The sequence below is a fragment of the Lactuca sativa genome, chromosome 2 (genome assembly GCF_002870075.4).
Source record: "Lactuca sativa cultivar Salinas chromosome 2, Lsat_Salinas_v11, whole genome shotgun sequence".
In the NCBI taxonomy this organism is placed as follows: domain Eukaryota; kingdom Viridiplantae; phylum Streptophyta; class Magnoliopsida; order Asterales; family Asteraceae; genus Lactuca; species Lactuca sativa.
Window position 1 is genome coordinate 73,992,827 of NC_056624.2, and position 16,744 is coordinate 74,009,570.

The following is a 16,744-nucleotide window of genomic DNA, read 5'->3' on the forward strand; positions in this document are numbered from 1 at the left end:
TTATGTAGCATGGATTATTGTTGCACTTAACAAATTCTCATATTGCTCATCTGATTCTTAAACCTCTTCAGGTTTCAAGAAGTTAAAATTTAAAATTTAGCATTCCATATCAACAATTGATCCCAAGGTTGACGTGAGGTTGAGAATCACATTATGACCTTAAATGCAAAATAAACCGGAAGCTACAAGGGTTTCAATTGACCTAAAACTATGCCACCATTTCACCAAAAGCAATTCAATTTTCTTGTAACACAACTTCTTGAAGACTAGGTTCTTTTCATCTGTCAACAACCATGACAACAAAATCATACCACTTATACATTTTGTGAGTAGATCATGATTAGAGTGATATCCACAAAGTTTATTTGGTCTCAACAAAATTTAACCGCACACTTTAGTATAGTGTTGAAAGTTGAATTCAATGAGAAAAGTTTGCAACTTGAGATTGGAGCACGTGTGACACATCATCGTAATTGGGTATGTTTTCGTACATGGAAGTAACCATAAAGGTAAATATTTAGAAGTCAAATAACTAAATTTAATGTATGTCCGATTGATTTTTACATGTTCTTTTAAGACTACGATGATGATGAAACGCCGTATAAAAAAACTAACACATGGTCTTGTTTGAGTTGAAGTTAACAAAATGTTAATTAGTATATGTGTCGCTTCCAATACATTTGCATTTTTTCATAAAAAAATTTATGTGACCGATATATTTACAAAAAGTTGACATAGATTTAAACATAAAAATATTTGTTTAAAGCCAATACAGATTCAATTACAACCTTTCTTTAACTTAAATATAAGAACCTTTCATATATATATATATATATATATATATATATATATATATATATATATATATATATATATATATATATATATATATATATATATATATATATATATATATATATAGAGAGAGAGAGAGAGAGAGAGAGGTTCAAGTATTCTAACTAATTATTGTACATCTATTGTACGCTATGAGAATAATAAAAAAAAAACATATTGTTTGATAATATAAATACATTCAATCTTACATAAATATTGTCATTAACACACATTCTTATTAATTCATTCTTACTAATTAAATCGTCTATAAGGTTATTATACACTTATTATTATTATTCTTATTTCTGTTATAATGTTTTATTGGGTCGTATTCTGTTAGAATAAAAATGAGTGAAAAACGATAATTAAAAAAAAATAATAATAATAATTAACGAGAATGCATGAAAATGACGATATTTTTGTAAGGTTGAACGTAATACAATAACCTAAGCCTATATATATATATATATATATATATATATATATATATATATATATATATATATATATATATATATATATATATATATATATATATATATATATATACACACACATTGATTTATTATATATATAGAAACATTTTTCCAATATTGAATAGTAAAGTTTCTGTCATTTTGATTTTCGCCACAACATTTTTCCAATATTGCTCTCCCAATTTTTGTGCTTTAGTCCATCAAAAGTTTATTTGGTCATTTTGACATTTTTGGTCATTGTAATCAAAACTTTTATATTTTGGTAAAAAAAAACACAAAAAAAAAACTTTAGATTTTTGACACAATTTTTTAAGCACATGAAAGTTAGGAATTGTAAAGTTTATGTGATTTTGATTTTGGCCACAACATTTTTCCAATATTGCTTCCAAATTTTGCGCTTTAGTCCCTCCCTTACAATCAAAACTTTTATATTTTGGTAAAAAAACACAAAAAAACTTTAGATTTTTGCCATAATTTTTTAGACACTTTGACACTTTTAGTCCTTATCGTAAAAAATTATATATTTTTGGCACGATATACACAAAAAACATTTAGGTTTTTGCCACAATATTTTAGCCACTTTGACACTCTTGGTCCTTGCAGTAAAAAATCTACTCTCTCAATCTCTCTCTTACCATTCCACCGGACCTTCTCCGTCACCTCGGATTGATTTCATTTGCATTTTTTCCATTTTATTAATTGATTGAACTCTCGCTTCTATTACCAATACCACTGAAACCTCACTTCACTTATCACTCCCATTGCAACCTCATGAACCCACATCCTTCAATTTTGTATCGCACACAAAAAGAAGATAAAATTGAGACTTCGAGTCGATTTCTCATACATGAATGACAATTACTGACTATAGCTAACATTTTGTTCTCTTTTCTTTTTTAACATAAGATAAGTTAATTTTATTATTTTTTTTGGTTTAATTTGTTCGGCAATCAATAAATCATCATCACTTAACATTATTTGTTTCTTTTTTCAATTCACGTGTAATTGTTGTGATTTATCTTCAACCTAAATATTCTTTATGTGTTGAAAGTCATCTACATTTTAAATAACAATTAGATAAAAATTATAACATTTAATTTCGACTCCAGATAAACCCATTCAAACCCGCGCCAATGGCGCGGGAAGATTCCACTAGTTAATATATATATATATATATATATATATATATATATATATATATATATATATATATATATATATATATATATATATAGAGGTAAGTTAAATTGAGAAAAAATAAAAGGTTGAGAATGGGGGAATCATTCTCAGCCAATCATTTTATATATTTAAAACACATTTAGATTAAGTCATTAAAGACACGCTGTTTTTCTGAATCGTTCATTCGTTCTTCATCAACAACATCTGTTATTCATTCATCTGGATTGTTCCTCTGTTCTTCATCAACATCATATCTTCTCCATCAACATCATCTGTTCTTCATCAACGTCATCTGTTCTTCATCAAAAAAACATCAACGTCACCTGGTCATTATAAAAAAACATCAACACTTCATAAAACATCAATTCTTCATCAAATATCTTCGTTATTTCATCAAAATGTTGTGATTCATCATCAAAAACATTTATTCGTACTATTAAGTGTAAGTCGTGATTCAATTTTGTCCAGTTTCATTGATGTCAAGCAAAATCGATAAACATAATCCATATTTATCGATGTCACATCATTTTGCAATCACCAGTCATCGAAACTTCATCAATCAAACTTTCACCAATATAAAAAAACAGATAGCAATCGAAAGTGCATCAAGATAACCATATATTTGAAGATTTTCTTTTTAAATCGACTTTCAGGCTTGAAAAACTTCGTTTTTCATAAAAAAATTCACAATTTTTGATCTAAACCTACTGATTATTGATCAATTTTGATAGGATTTGATTTGTGTTGTAATTATTGGCTTCAATTGTTAATTTTTTTACCATAATTATATAAGTTAATTTATTTGCACGCCAACTGTTCGATGAAATGCATAAACTAAATATATCACGTAATATTCACAAGTGAATATGTCTTTACACGAGAATCAATATATGTCTTTTAAAAATACAGAGTAACTATGTAATTCATATGTGAATAACATATAAAAATTATTATCACATGCGAATACATGTAATATTCACAAATGAATACAGGTAATATTCATAAATGATAATGTATTTTTTTCGAAAAAAAAAACATTGTTTTGAGGTCCTAAACAAGTTTGTAATTCATATGTGAATAACATATAAAAATTATATCTGCGTGTGAACATATGTAATATTCACAAATGAATATATATGTAATAATCAAATGTGAATATATATGTATTATTCACAAATGAATAAAACTGTCAATAAAACCGAGGACTACAAAATATATAAAGTTAAAGGTAAAAAAAAGTATTTGATAAGAATATATATTTATTCACATACAACTAATCTTTTTAGGTTAATAAAATAATTATATAAGCATATATATTTTTATTAATGTTATATTCATTTGTGAATAAATGATAACTTTTTTTCGGAAAATTATAAAAATAAAAAAAGTCATTTTGAGGCCTTAAACAGTCCCGAATGGCCGAAAAACACCGTACGTCACGGCAAAGCGGTGAGTTTTGTAAATCGCACCATTTTACATCAAATATGCGAATTTCGTCCAATTCCGAGACTAAAGTTCATTGCGGCAAATTGTTTTGATGATGTCACTAAATTTTCATTCCTACTAGTGATGACATCATCATGACATGCTATGTATTCATATATGAATAAAGTTTAAAAATCATTACGACATATTTATTGTTGATGTTACTAACTTCCATCCCACTAGTAAAAACATCATTGTAATCTGTTATTTGTATTTATGTGAATAAACTATACATGTATATTTATTTATTTTGTGAATACAACCTTTATATGTAAAAATAAACAATACACTATAAGAATTGGTTTGTGAATAGTTTTTTTTTTTTTTTTTTTTTGTATATTGTAACAATATTATTTTACATGTAAAATCAACCTTATACTAAGACAAACAACATTATATTGGTTAATGAATATCATTTGCATTTGAATTTGAATTTAACACGATCAAAATGAAGAATATATTAAATTGTATAACATTTACACGTGAATATAAAAACATATTGTCTTCGTCAATGATATCTTCTCAATTACGTCAACCAATCGTCAACCACCAGGATATGAACAAACCATTGATTGAAATGTTATTCTTTTATTGAGTTATAACGATACCTGAAAAACATGTGAATACACATAAAAAAATGTTAAAAATATACTTTTAGTTCATAATAATAGCGATTTATCACATGATATATTCACACATGAATGTATAATCATATGTGAATATTATATGATATATGTTGTTTATATTGTATATTTACATGTGATATTACATGGTATATTCATAAATGAATATTACATAGTATATTCACATATGAATATTATATGGTAGATTTACATGTGAATATTATATAGTATATTTACTTGTGAATATTACACATTCTAGTCACATCTAAATATTGCATGGTATATTCATTCATTAATATTACACAGTATATTCACATATGAATAATATATAGTATATACACTTATGAATATGATACAATATATTCATATTTAAATATTAAACGATGCATTCACTTGTGAATATTACATAGTATTATCAATTGTAAGTATTAGATAATATATTCACTTATGAATATTAGATGATATATTCATATGTGAATATTATACAGTTTATTCACATATGAATACTACACAGGATATTAACATATGAATATTACAAGGTATATTCACAAATATATATAATTTTTATATGTTATTCACATATGAATAACATATAAAATTATATATTTGTTTTGTGTTTTAATAATCATATACTGATTAAGGTGCGAAAATATATTCATATGTGAATATAACGTGGTAATTTAGTTTATGCATTTCATCAAACAGTTGGAGTGTATACAAGTAAGCTTTTTCAAAAATGCTAAAAACATGATACTTTGACTATTTAAAACTTACAAAATAGTAGATTGATAGAGAATTATATGAAATTTTTCAAAAAAAAAATTGATTTGATGTTTTTCTAACCTTAATTTCGAAATTTTGTTTGATGATCGATGATGAATGAATGATATGAAGTGAAGCTGTTGTTGATTATCGATGATGTTGATCTAATGACACTAGGAGTATAATTAATAGTAGATGTTGAAGATATGCTCGTATTCAAACAAAATTGAAGGTTGGATTGAAAGAACAAAAAACGAATTTTTTTGTCTACTGTTGAATGACGTTGATGAACGTGTTTTTGACGAAGATGGATGATTGATTAACACTGGATGATGTTGATCGAGGATTTAATTGAAGAAATCTGGATGATCGTTGAAGTTTGGAGAAGAAATTTGGATGATGAACAATCGAGTAGTAATGAATTTGAATTGTTATCAAATTATCCACAGTTACGTATCTGTGATTGAAGGATATCATATCATATTTACAAGTTTGCCATTGTGTATTTTATGTTAAGGTGCTAATTAAATGATTGGCTGAGAATGATTCCCCCATTCTTAATATTTTTTTTTCTCAATTGAACCCTCCTCTCTTTCTCTCTCTCTCCCTCTCTCTCTCTCTCTCTCTATATATATATATATATATATATATATATATATATATATATATATATATATATATATATATACGGTATTCAAATTTGGGTATGTGATATAGAGAAACGCAACTGAAATAAAGGTATATTTAACAATATTTTAACACACTTTTTATAAAAATTAACTTTTGGGTCCCAAACTGTGACGAAATCCCGGTTGTCACCTACCTTTCTTCTTTATCGGGTGACCCTCCAAATAATATATCATCTCCAACCTACATTATTTTTAACACCTAAAAATACATACCATACAATACTTTTTTAATTTATTTATATAGGTTGTCAAAAATACCTTTCAACTTATTAGATTTTTACTTATTTATTTGCATCTTTTTTATAAAAACTCCATAAAATATATTATTTTTAAAACTATAACCAAATTAATTATTTGTATATTATTAATTATAATTAGGTGTTATATATATATATATATATATATATATATATATATATATATATATATATATATATATATATATATATATATATAGGATGGTTCACTTGAGATTAAAAAAAAATAGAGATCTTGAGATTTAACCTCAGTCACATATTTTGTCATTTGTCGTTTTAATGCTCCATCGTACTTAGGGGTGTCATAAAAAACGAAAACCGAATAACCAAACCGAACCAAATGAAGTTTGGTTCATTTGGTTCGGGTTATTTGGTTTTCGGTTAATTTGGTTTGGTTAACCGAATAAGGATACCTTATTTGGTTTGGTTTTGGTTAAATTTTCATTGTTTTGGTTAAACCGAAAAAACCGAATATATATATATATATATATATATATATATATATATATATATATATATATATATCAACATTTTATATATAAATTTATTGATTAGTTACTAAGATTTCCATGACTTTCTCAATTATTAACCAATAAAAAGTTATAATTGTTTTATATTTTGTATTAAAAAGCAAAAGCAAATTAATCAAATAACTTTTAGTTGTTTCTTTCATTTTCATATACGATTAAAGTTAAATTAACTTATCTCTACAACTTGAATATAATATTTTATATATTAATGTAGTTTCTTTGTTTGGTAATAGTTAAATAAGTTTTTTTTTCTTTTAGTTTAATATTTATTTTTACGTGTTGAATTTTATTCAGTTTAACCGTTAAACTGAACCGAATAAACCATAACCGAATAAACCGAAACCGATTAAACCGGACCTTATTTGGTTTGGTTATGGTTAGATTTAAAATGTAAAAAAACTGATAAAACCGAACCGTATTAACCGAAAACCAAAAAACCAAACCGATTAACACCCCTAAGCGTACTAGCAGCAACGTGGTATGCCTAATCATATATGTTTATATGGAAGAGAGGTATAATCATATATGATTATACATGTTTATACGTATATGCCTAATCATAAATGATTATACATATATGTCTGATCATAGATTGAGTAATCATAAATGATTATGATAGTTGGTGGCAGAAAAGATGGTGTTGACAGAAATGGCGGTGGTATAAGTAATGGGGTTACATTGGTGGGGTCGACTGGTGTCAGAGGTGGTGGTAGTGGTGGTGGCAGTGACAGTTATGGTGGTAGTGTTGGTGGCAGTGACAGTTATGGTGGTAGAGATGGTGGCGGAGGAGAAAAGAACGGCTGACGCTGTGTAATCATTTATGATTACATTAGGCTTGCCGTGCCGGTACACCGGAGGGTTAGAGCGGCAAATGTGAAAGACGTGGTTGAGGTTGAATCTCAAGATCTCTATTTTATTTTTAATCTCAACGGAACCTACCTCTCTCTCTCTCTCTCTCTATATATATATATATATATATATATATATATATATATATATATATATAACAATATGTTTTAAATATAGTTTTCTTATTTATATATATATATATATATATATATATATATATATTTTATGATTAATCATTATCAATTTAATATATGTATGTAATAGTATAATGAATAATTACTATATTTAGGGTATACATATTATGCTTAATTGGTCTCTAACTTTTTGTTGTAACTGAGACCATCATTCTAAGTTGATTTTGGTTCCTAGCTAACTTAAAATGTCCAAGTCACCCTTAATAGATTTTTTATTAGGTATTTTAGTAAGCAAAACTGTTTTAGAAATTTTATGGGTCCCACCCATCACTTTAAATCACACCCATTTTTCCTAATGGGTACCCTCTTTTAGTGTGCTCTCCTAAGATCACCATATTCCCTTTCCTTCCCCGTCTATCACTGGAAATTGCCTTCATTGGAAAAGGCCCCACTCTCACTGTACTCTCTTACAGTACCCTGTTTTTCTCTAGGTCTTTACCGTAGAATTGGTAGATTCAATCTTGTGGCTTCTTCTTGAACAACCTCGCTGGAATGTCGAGTTTTCGGGGAATAAAAATTTCACCCATTTTTCTTGTCCTATCCGTTCGGAACCCCGACTAATAGAAGTCTTGCCTACAAATACGCCCAAAAATCTCACCCATTATTCTTTCTCTCACACTCTCCCCCCCCCCCCCCCCTCTTTAACGATAGTGATCCAGAAAAAAAATGGGTTTTAATCTATGAACGAACGGTATCGACGAGCTTTCCGACAAGAAACCAGTTAGCATGGTTTTGATTTGCATGGAGAAACTAGAAGAAATGAGTTACAATGGTAATGTTTTTGGAAGCATAAGTAAGGAGAAATAAGGAAAGTAAATCAATCTTTTTAACTCTTCTCCCTAAATCCGCAATCAATTGATATGTTTTATATAAGCACATAAAGATAAAGACATGGATACAAATGGTTGATGTCATGGAAAATGTTCTTGAGTTAGGTTTTATCAGAGAATAAACTTTGTTTGATAAATATGATTGTATAAGAATGCTAAGAACGATTTGTTTACAAATAATTATGGCTTGATAAATGTGGTTGTGGTTGATAAGGAAAGAGAGTGATTGTGGGACCTACTTTTTTTTTTAATGATAGTACTAAAAAAGAAACAGAGTAGGGAAATATAGTCTTTTAATGTTTGGTAGGGACTGAATTCGAAACAAAAAAAAACTATAAGACGGTCTAAGTTAAAAAAAGGGACCGCCAAAATCAAAGGGACCATTCATGTAATTTATCATATATATTATAAACTAGAATAGAATAAATAGTTATTGTCATGAAAAGCTCATAAAGTTTGACTTTTAGGTTTAAATGGTCACTGAATTAAACTTTTTCTTTTTAGACTATTAAAGTGGGAAATGACTTGTTGATTAGGGGATAATCAACATGTAGAAACAATTTAAAATATTGAATTATTGTGGCGGTCATAGTGGGTGATCGTGTCGATCATAATGGGTAGGGCTCATCGGAGGGTAAATTAGTGCTAATACATAAGATTCTGAGGTGGGTGGATAATGTCTTAATAATAATATGCTAATTATACAAAAAAATGATGATAAGGGTGTTTTGTCATTTTAACTTGGGGATAATGACTTGAAAGGGTAACGAACTTTCGACTTTTGTCACATTTAGTCACTAAACTTTTTTCCGTTATCTATTTGCCATTGAACTATTGAAACTGTTCATATTTTACCCTTATGACCGGTTGTTACCGGTCATAAGGGTAAAATGTGAACAGTTTCAATAGTTTAGTGGCAAATGGATAACGAAAAAAAGTTTAGTGACTAAATGTAAACAAAATCGAAAGTTCGTTTCCCTCTAAAAAGTTCAATGACTAAATGTGAACGAACTTCCTATTGTATTATGTTTTAGCAAATTATTTATTTTTGTTTAATTGTAACAACATTTGTTGATGAAGAAATCTATGAAATAAAAAAATGAAATGTAACATCCGGATTTCCAGGTATCATAATTTAAGTATTTTTCTTTTGAGTTAAGAAGAGAGACTCGACGAGTTGACGCCTCAACTCGTCGAGTAAGGTCGCGACTGATGACTCGGATTAATGAATCGACTCGACGAGTCCGCATTGTTGGCAGAAACCCTAAATCTTTGGGCCCGAGCCATATTTAAAGGCACTTATGGCCTTCAATTGCGACTACCTTTCCCATAAGTGAGAACCCTAGCGAGCTTGAGTATGTAGAGTGAAAGGAAGAGTTATCTTGAGCTTTTTGGTGTGATAGATCTGGACCCTTCTAGGTCCAGAGAGCCAAGAATATGAAGCTTTAGTAGAGTAAACCTTGGGGTTCGAAGTTAGGAAGCATTTATGGGATTTTTATGGTATATATAGTTATTTTCATCTTACACATAGATATGAAGTATTTTATGTAAATTACGTGCTATGTGTGCATATTATTTGAATACTTGCTGTCTATGCTGGATGAACGATTTTATACATGTTTTAAAAGATTTAAACGGTATATTTATTTTATATCTACAAATATGTTGCGGATGAAACATGGGTAGATGAAATAGTTGGTGTGTGATGAAATAAAATGATGAGAGATAGGTGATGATAGAAAGGTGATGATAATTAGGTAACTCGATGATGATGAATATGTGATGTAGGATGAAAGGAGATACCATAACCCTAACCGACAATGTGACGATGTAGTCATCTACCAGAGTATAGATGGCGACCACAGACTATTCTAGACAACCCAGTGGAAACACCGGCAGGACCATAACCTGTAGGTGTTGAATTACGAGTTCAGGTGATGTTGTAACTACGTATTCATGCGCTGATACTCTAACCCCTTACTATGAATTACGAGTTCAGACGATGTTGTAACTACATATGCATGGGATGTCACAAATTCCGCATGCCAAACTAATGGTCATAATTCACATCAGTGAGAATGATTCATTTTTTTGTAAAACCAAAATCAGATTGGACATTTTGATTTTTTATTTTGGAAAATGTCAAACCATTGGTTTTTTATTTTGGTTTTGGTTTTTTGTTTGTTTTTAAATATATTTTCTGGGTTCTGTTTTTTTTTTTATTTTTTTTTAATTTCATAGATTTATTTATCAACAAATGTTACTACAATTTAACAAAAATAAATAATTTGCTAAAACATAATACAAGAGAAAGTTTGTTCACATTTAGTCATTGAACTTTTTAGAGGGAAACGAACTTTCGATTTTGTTCATATTTAGTTACTAATCTTTTTTTCGTTATCTATTTGTCATTGAACTATTGAAACTGTTCACATTTTACCTTTATGACCGGCAACAGCCGGTCATAAGGGTAAAATGTGAACAGTTTTAATAGTTCAATGACAAATAGATAACGAAAAAAAGTTTAGTGACTAAATGTGACAAAAGTCAAAAGTTCGTTACCCTTTCAAGTCATTATCCCTTTTAACTTGACATGTGATCAAATTCCAAACAAAAACATACAAATTACTTACTACAATGACCATTCTTGTAGTTTTCTTTTTGCCAATAAACAAGAAAACACATGTTTTTTTCGTTGTTAAATGAAATTAATATATTAATTTTGAAATATTAGACCAACTAATAATCATTTGCAACAAATACCATTATTTTGAAACTTTTAACACTCTCTTTTCCTTCTTGGAAAGTGATGCGCCAAAACTAGAGAAATATATGTGGTGTAAATGTAAATATTACATCTTCAAGGGTGGAAACTGACATTATCCTTCAATAAAGCAATCAGTGGGGCTGTTGAAATATTGGGCTTCATCACAATTCGAACTACTTGTTCACAAACACACTTTACAAAACAGCAAAGCATTAGCACAAGCGCATCAAGTAGATCGAGGTACGTTTTTGTTGAAAGATTTTCTCTTTGTTAAAGAATCACCTGTCTTAGTTGTTTTTGTTGTGGATCTGTCGATCCTTGAGTATATATCTGGAAAAAAAATGTTTTCGTGGATTGTTTGTGAATGCTCTACGGATAAATTCAACTAAATGTTTAAATGGATAACTATGTCTCCTCGATTTCCTTCTTTTGATTATTAAACAATGTTTGAGGAATGGTTTGGAGGGATATTTCTATGTAGATATCAGTTCTAGCCCTAATAAATCCCCTATTTTTCGAGGCACGCTGTTTCTTCCTCATCTTTTTCAATTTTACATGATGGTGAAATTAACAATCTATTCTTGCTTTGAATCAATTTAAAGAAAACAAAGGGACAAGGGAAGACAAACATCATATTCACTGTGAATTTACATACACATTAATTTACCTATTAAATCCTGAAGGCAATTTCTATAATGTTAATTATCTATGAGTTATACATGATATTTGAAAAAAGATAGTTCTGCAAATTAATATTGAAAATATCCATGGATTTTGTATAATGAGTACAACTTTTAACAATTTCATCCCTTTTTTATATCTGTTGCATGGTTTGGTTTGCAGGTCTATGTAAAAGCTAGAATATTGAAAGATGGAGTATGTATCCGCAATCATTAATCCTATTGTTGAATAATTAATGATTCCTGTCAAAAAACAAATCCTATTGTTGAATCATTTATGGTTCCTATCAAAAAACAGCTAGATTATCTATTTTCCTCCACAAAACATGTTAGAAACATGAATATTGAAAGATGGGGTTTGTATCTGCAATCATTAGTCCTATTGTTGAATCATTAATGGTTCCTGTCAAAAAACAGCTAGATTATCTCTTTTCCTCCACAAAACATGTTAGGAGCACGAATATTGAAAGATGGAGTTTGTATCTGCAATCATTAGTCCTATTGTTGAATCATTAATGATTCCTGTCAAAAAACAGCTAGGTTATCTCTTTTCCTCCACAAAACATGTTAGGAGCATGAATATTGAAAGATGGAGTTTGTATCTGCAATCATTAGTCCTATTGTTGAATCATTAATGGTTATTGTCAAAAAACAACTAGATTATCTTTTTTCCTCCACAAAACATGTTAGGAACATGAATACCAGAACGAAGCAACCGGATTGTACCAGTTGTGATGTCAAAAATCACATGGAAACAAACAACATAAGAAATCTGGAGATTCATGTTCGTGCTCGTGTAACAGGGTGGTTAAAAGATGTGGAAAAGATTAAGGAAGATGCTCAAATCATTTTAAGTACAGGGAATGGATGTTTTAACTTGAAAATGAGGTATCAAACAAGAAGGAATACATTCAGGATTAAAGAGGAGATGGGAAGTCTTATTGAAGAAAACAGTAAGATAATTTTGAATGATGCTCAAAAACCTCTTGGAAAAGTTAATTCTCAAAATGCATATGCTTCAACATTGTGGGATGGTGATGCCCAAAATTACTTCAAATTTAGAGAGAAATTTTAAGGATGCACTCAAGTTCCTTCAACAAGATAACACGAGCCAAGTGATAGCCCTATATGGAATGGGAGGTGCGGGGAAAACCACAATGACGGAACAATTGAAAAAGGCTGCAGAAGATAATAAACTGTTTGAGCAAGCTGTTGCAAAAAACATTGGTCAACCTCTAAAAGAAACGAGTATAACAGCAACGGTTGGTCGTATTCATATAAGGTTTGGGAAGATGTTTGAAGGGCAAAAAAAGGTTTTAGTGATATTAGATGGTTTTCTTCCTCTTGCAGTTAAACTCATTGAGTTAAGCTATACCTATTTAAAAGAAGAGGAGGAGAAAAGGATTTTTCTGCCTTGTGGTTTGTTTCCTGATGACTTTTATATTCCAATCGAGGAAATCACAAGAGACTTATCTCCATACATAAGTCTATCTCCATACATAAGCAAGCAAAGATCATGCATTTTTAACACACCCAATGTAATTGCTATCGATCAACAAATTTGCATTTTTAAGATTCTGCACAAATGTTTTTGTCCTGTCTCTCTCATCTCCCACAGCAAAAACATCATTTAACATACGATTGTTAAATGATGTTTCTGTTGTGGGAGATGAAAGAGACATGACAAAAACATGTGTGCAGAATCTTAAAAATGCAAATTTATTGATCGATAGCAATTATATTGGGTGTGTTAAAATGCATGATCTTTGCTTGCTTTTGTGTTGGGTAGAGTTGCTAAAGGTGACCTTTCATGGATAATCAACCACGGTGATATTTCAAAGTGGAGTAGAGCTGAAATGAAAGTCTTGCAAAACAATTTCTATTACTTGCATGGGTATGTGTGAGTTTCCTAGTGACTCTAAGTACCCAAACCTATCACTTTTGAGACTTATGTATGGAGATAAGTCTCTTAGGTTTACTGAAGAGTTTTATGAAAAAATGGAAAATCTTTCAGTTTTAGCATATGAAAAATTTCTCAGTTTTGCTCATTGTGGTAGCAGAAAGTTACCGGCCACAATTGGAAAATTGAAGAAGCTAAAGTTTCTATGTTTGGATAGTCTACCAAAGTTGACAGGTCTTTGCAACACTGCTAATATAATTTAGTTACCACAGCTTGTGGAGTTGATACTTGATGGCTTTCCTGATTTCACTACAAGATTGGAAAAGTAGGCTAGATTTCCCACATTGCTAAGTGTGGAACTCTTTTAACCTTCATATTATTATTTTTACATATTTATAGGCAAGTTTTTTTGGTTACTTCTCTACACCTATGGGCTTGTGTGTTATATTTAACAGTTGTAACTTCATTTATTATTATTTTATTAAGATTTAAGAGCGACTACAAATAATCATTTTTACACATTTCCACTAAATGCAAAGATTCTACATATTAGTTCTATTGATCAAATGAGTGATAACTCAAAGCTATTTATGTATGGTAAAGGATAAACCAGGTTACAAATTTGTTTCCTGTGTTTACATTGTTTCATAAAATTTCTTTGCAGTTTAAGTACTTAACCCATGTTTTCTTAGCATTTTTAGTCCTTACGTCAAATTTAACATCTTGCATCGACCCCCACTTGTCCTACAACTTTTTCACTTAAGTTTCACATTTCACTCATCTCGAAAAGTATAAATTCTTTTGGAAACAAGTTTTCTAGTTTTCGATTGAGACACCATGTTGTATGCATTGCATTGTTCTATTTTGGAGGGTGTTGGTTTTGTTAACAATACAAAATATAAAAATTCTATCATACAAGAAGGGTTGAGTAAAGACTGCTAATAGCAAAAACTAATAAGGAACTTGAGGAAGATTGTGAAATGGGAAAGAGGTGGATGGTGGTGGGCCCTAGAGATAGTTATAAAGATGATTAATAATACAAAATATAAAAAGGCAAAATAGACATTTAATAAGGCTTCAGAATCTTAAATTAACGGTGTGAGTTCCATGAAGCAGGGACTAAAATTGAAAAATAATTTAATGGACCTAAACCAAAAAAACCAGAAAAGCACATAAACACACAGACCTTCCATGATCTGTTCAAGGTATCATATTCTTTTAATATTCTATTATTTCTTTATTTCTTTTACTTTATTTTTCTCTTTTCCATAAATAACTCCATAAACTAATTCTTCTGAAGTTGGAAAGGCCAAATAATTAACTACATACCTAATTTTTTTAGTTTATTCATTTGCATAGATCATTAAAGTGATTTATGATAAGGGTGGTTATAAATTATATCAAATGCGGATTTTATTGTGTTTTAGTTAAATTAACTAAAATGGATGGTGGATTAGACCGGATTGTGAGGGAAAGAAAAAAATTTGATTGATAGATGTACATAAGTCATATCAACTTATTCTTAATTTTTTGTTACGTAATATGAAAATGGAAAAAGTTATTTTATTGATGTCTTTTTTGTTAACGAATTCTTTTCATTGCCTAGTTTGCTAGTTTGGTTTACTAAAATTCGGTTTGTTGTTTAAAAGAATTTTTTTTTCTGACATGAAACCAAAGAATATGAAACTTTACCTAACTATATGTAGTGTGCCAACTAAAAATATATAAATACTATTATATGTGGCAAAAAATCCCATTCACAAATTTTTTTTTGGTGACAGAAGTGTTCTATTTGAAAATAATAAATTGAAGACATTAAACAATCATAGAGTCAAACGTCAAGATTGTCGGTTATGGGAAAATCTTGGCAAGTAAAATTCAGAGTCGAAAGTACAATGCTATAATTGTGTGGATATTCAAAGTACAGACAAGTAAAACTCATAGTTATAAATCTAGGTGAAATATTTGTATATTTTATGGTTTATATCATGCTTATATTTGTTTATATCTCATATTTATTGCCTTTTTTAGTTTCAAAGATGAGACTAACCATCATCATGACCACCATGTCCACTTCCAGTGTCATACTTTGATTTTGCACGAGACATGCGTGAAATATATGTTGATTGAGAAGCGGAAGATGACGAGGGTAATTTGGTCATTTGACAAATCTTCTGCATTATCCTGTAGCAGTTGTGTAGATTGAGAAGCGAAAGATAACAGACTCATCACTCGCATGTGACTTTAATGGAGTCCAAACACTAAGATCTGATTTTTCTTTTTTCCTAGACATTTTATCCATTTTTTACCATAAAATCCACCATGAACTTTATCTTGTAAACCATTTGAATCCTTCAAAAGTGGCCCCACATTTTGCAGCCTAGGTGGTCTTCTATCCTTTTCCTGATTCTGTTCCGAAGTATGCTTCCTATGATCCTCCCACTTGCCTCATATTATTGATTCTACAAAAGTTGGCAAACATTACTTTGCTTCAATTGCTCAACCTAACAATATCGGAAATCTATATATGACTGTGAAGTTTTAGAATATATATATTCACAAGTTGCACACTTGAAAGCCTCAAGCAACTAAATGAATTGACTGTGAAAGAATGAAAAACAATGCAAGTGATTGTGAAGGAAGATACAAAGCACACAGAAACATCTAAAACTATAGCAGATTTACCTGA

General features: G+C 29.5%; 1 protein-coding gene across 1 annotated transcript; it reads left to right on the forward strand.

Moving 5' to 3' along the window:
* The first annotated feature begins 11,637 nt into the window (after positions 1–11,637).
* On the forward strand, positions 11,638–14,574 carry LOC122196450 (uncharacterized). The gene is made up of 2 exons (XM_042899098.1): positions 11,638–11,715; positions 12,319–14,574. Exon 2 carries the CDS (start codon positions 13,124–13,126, stop codon positions 13,787–13,789), a length of 666 nt encoding a protein of 221 aa, XP_042755032.1. The 5' UTR covers positions 11,638–11,715; positions 12,319–13,123; the 3' UTR covers positions 13,790–14,574.
* The last annotated feature ends 2,170 nt before the right edge of the window (positions 14,575–16,744 follow it).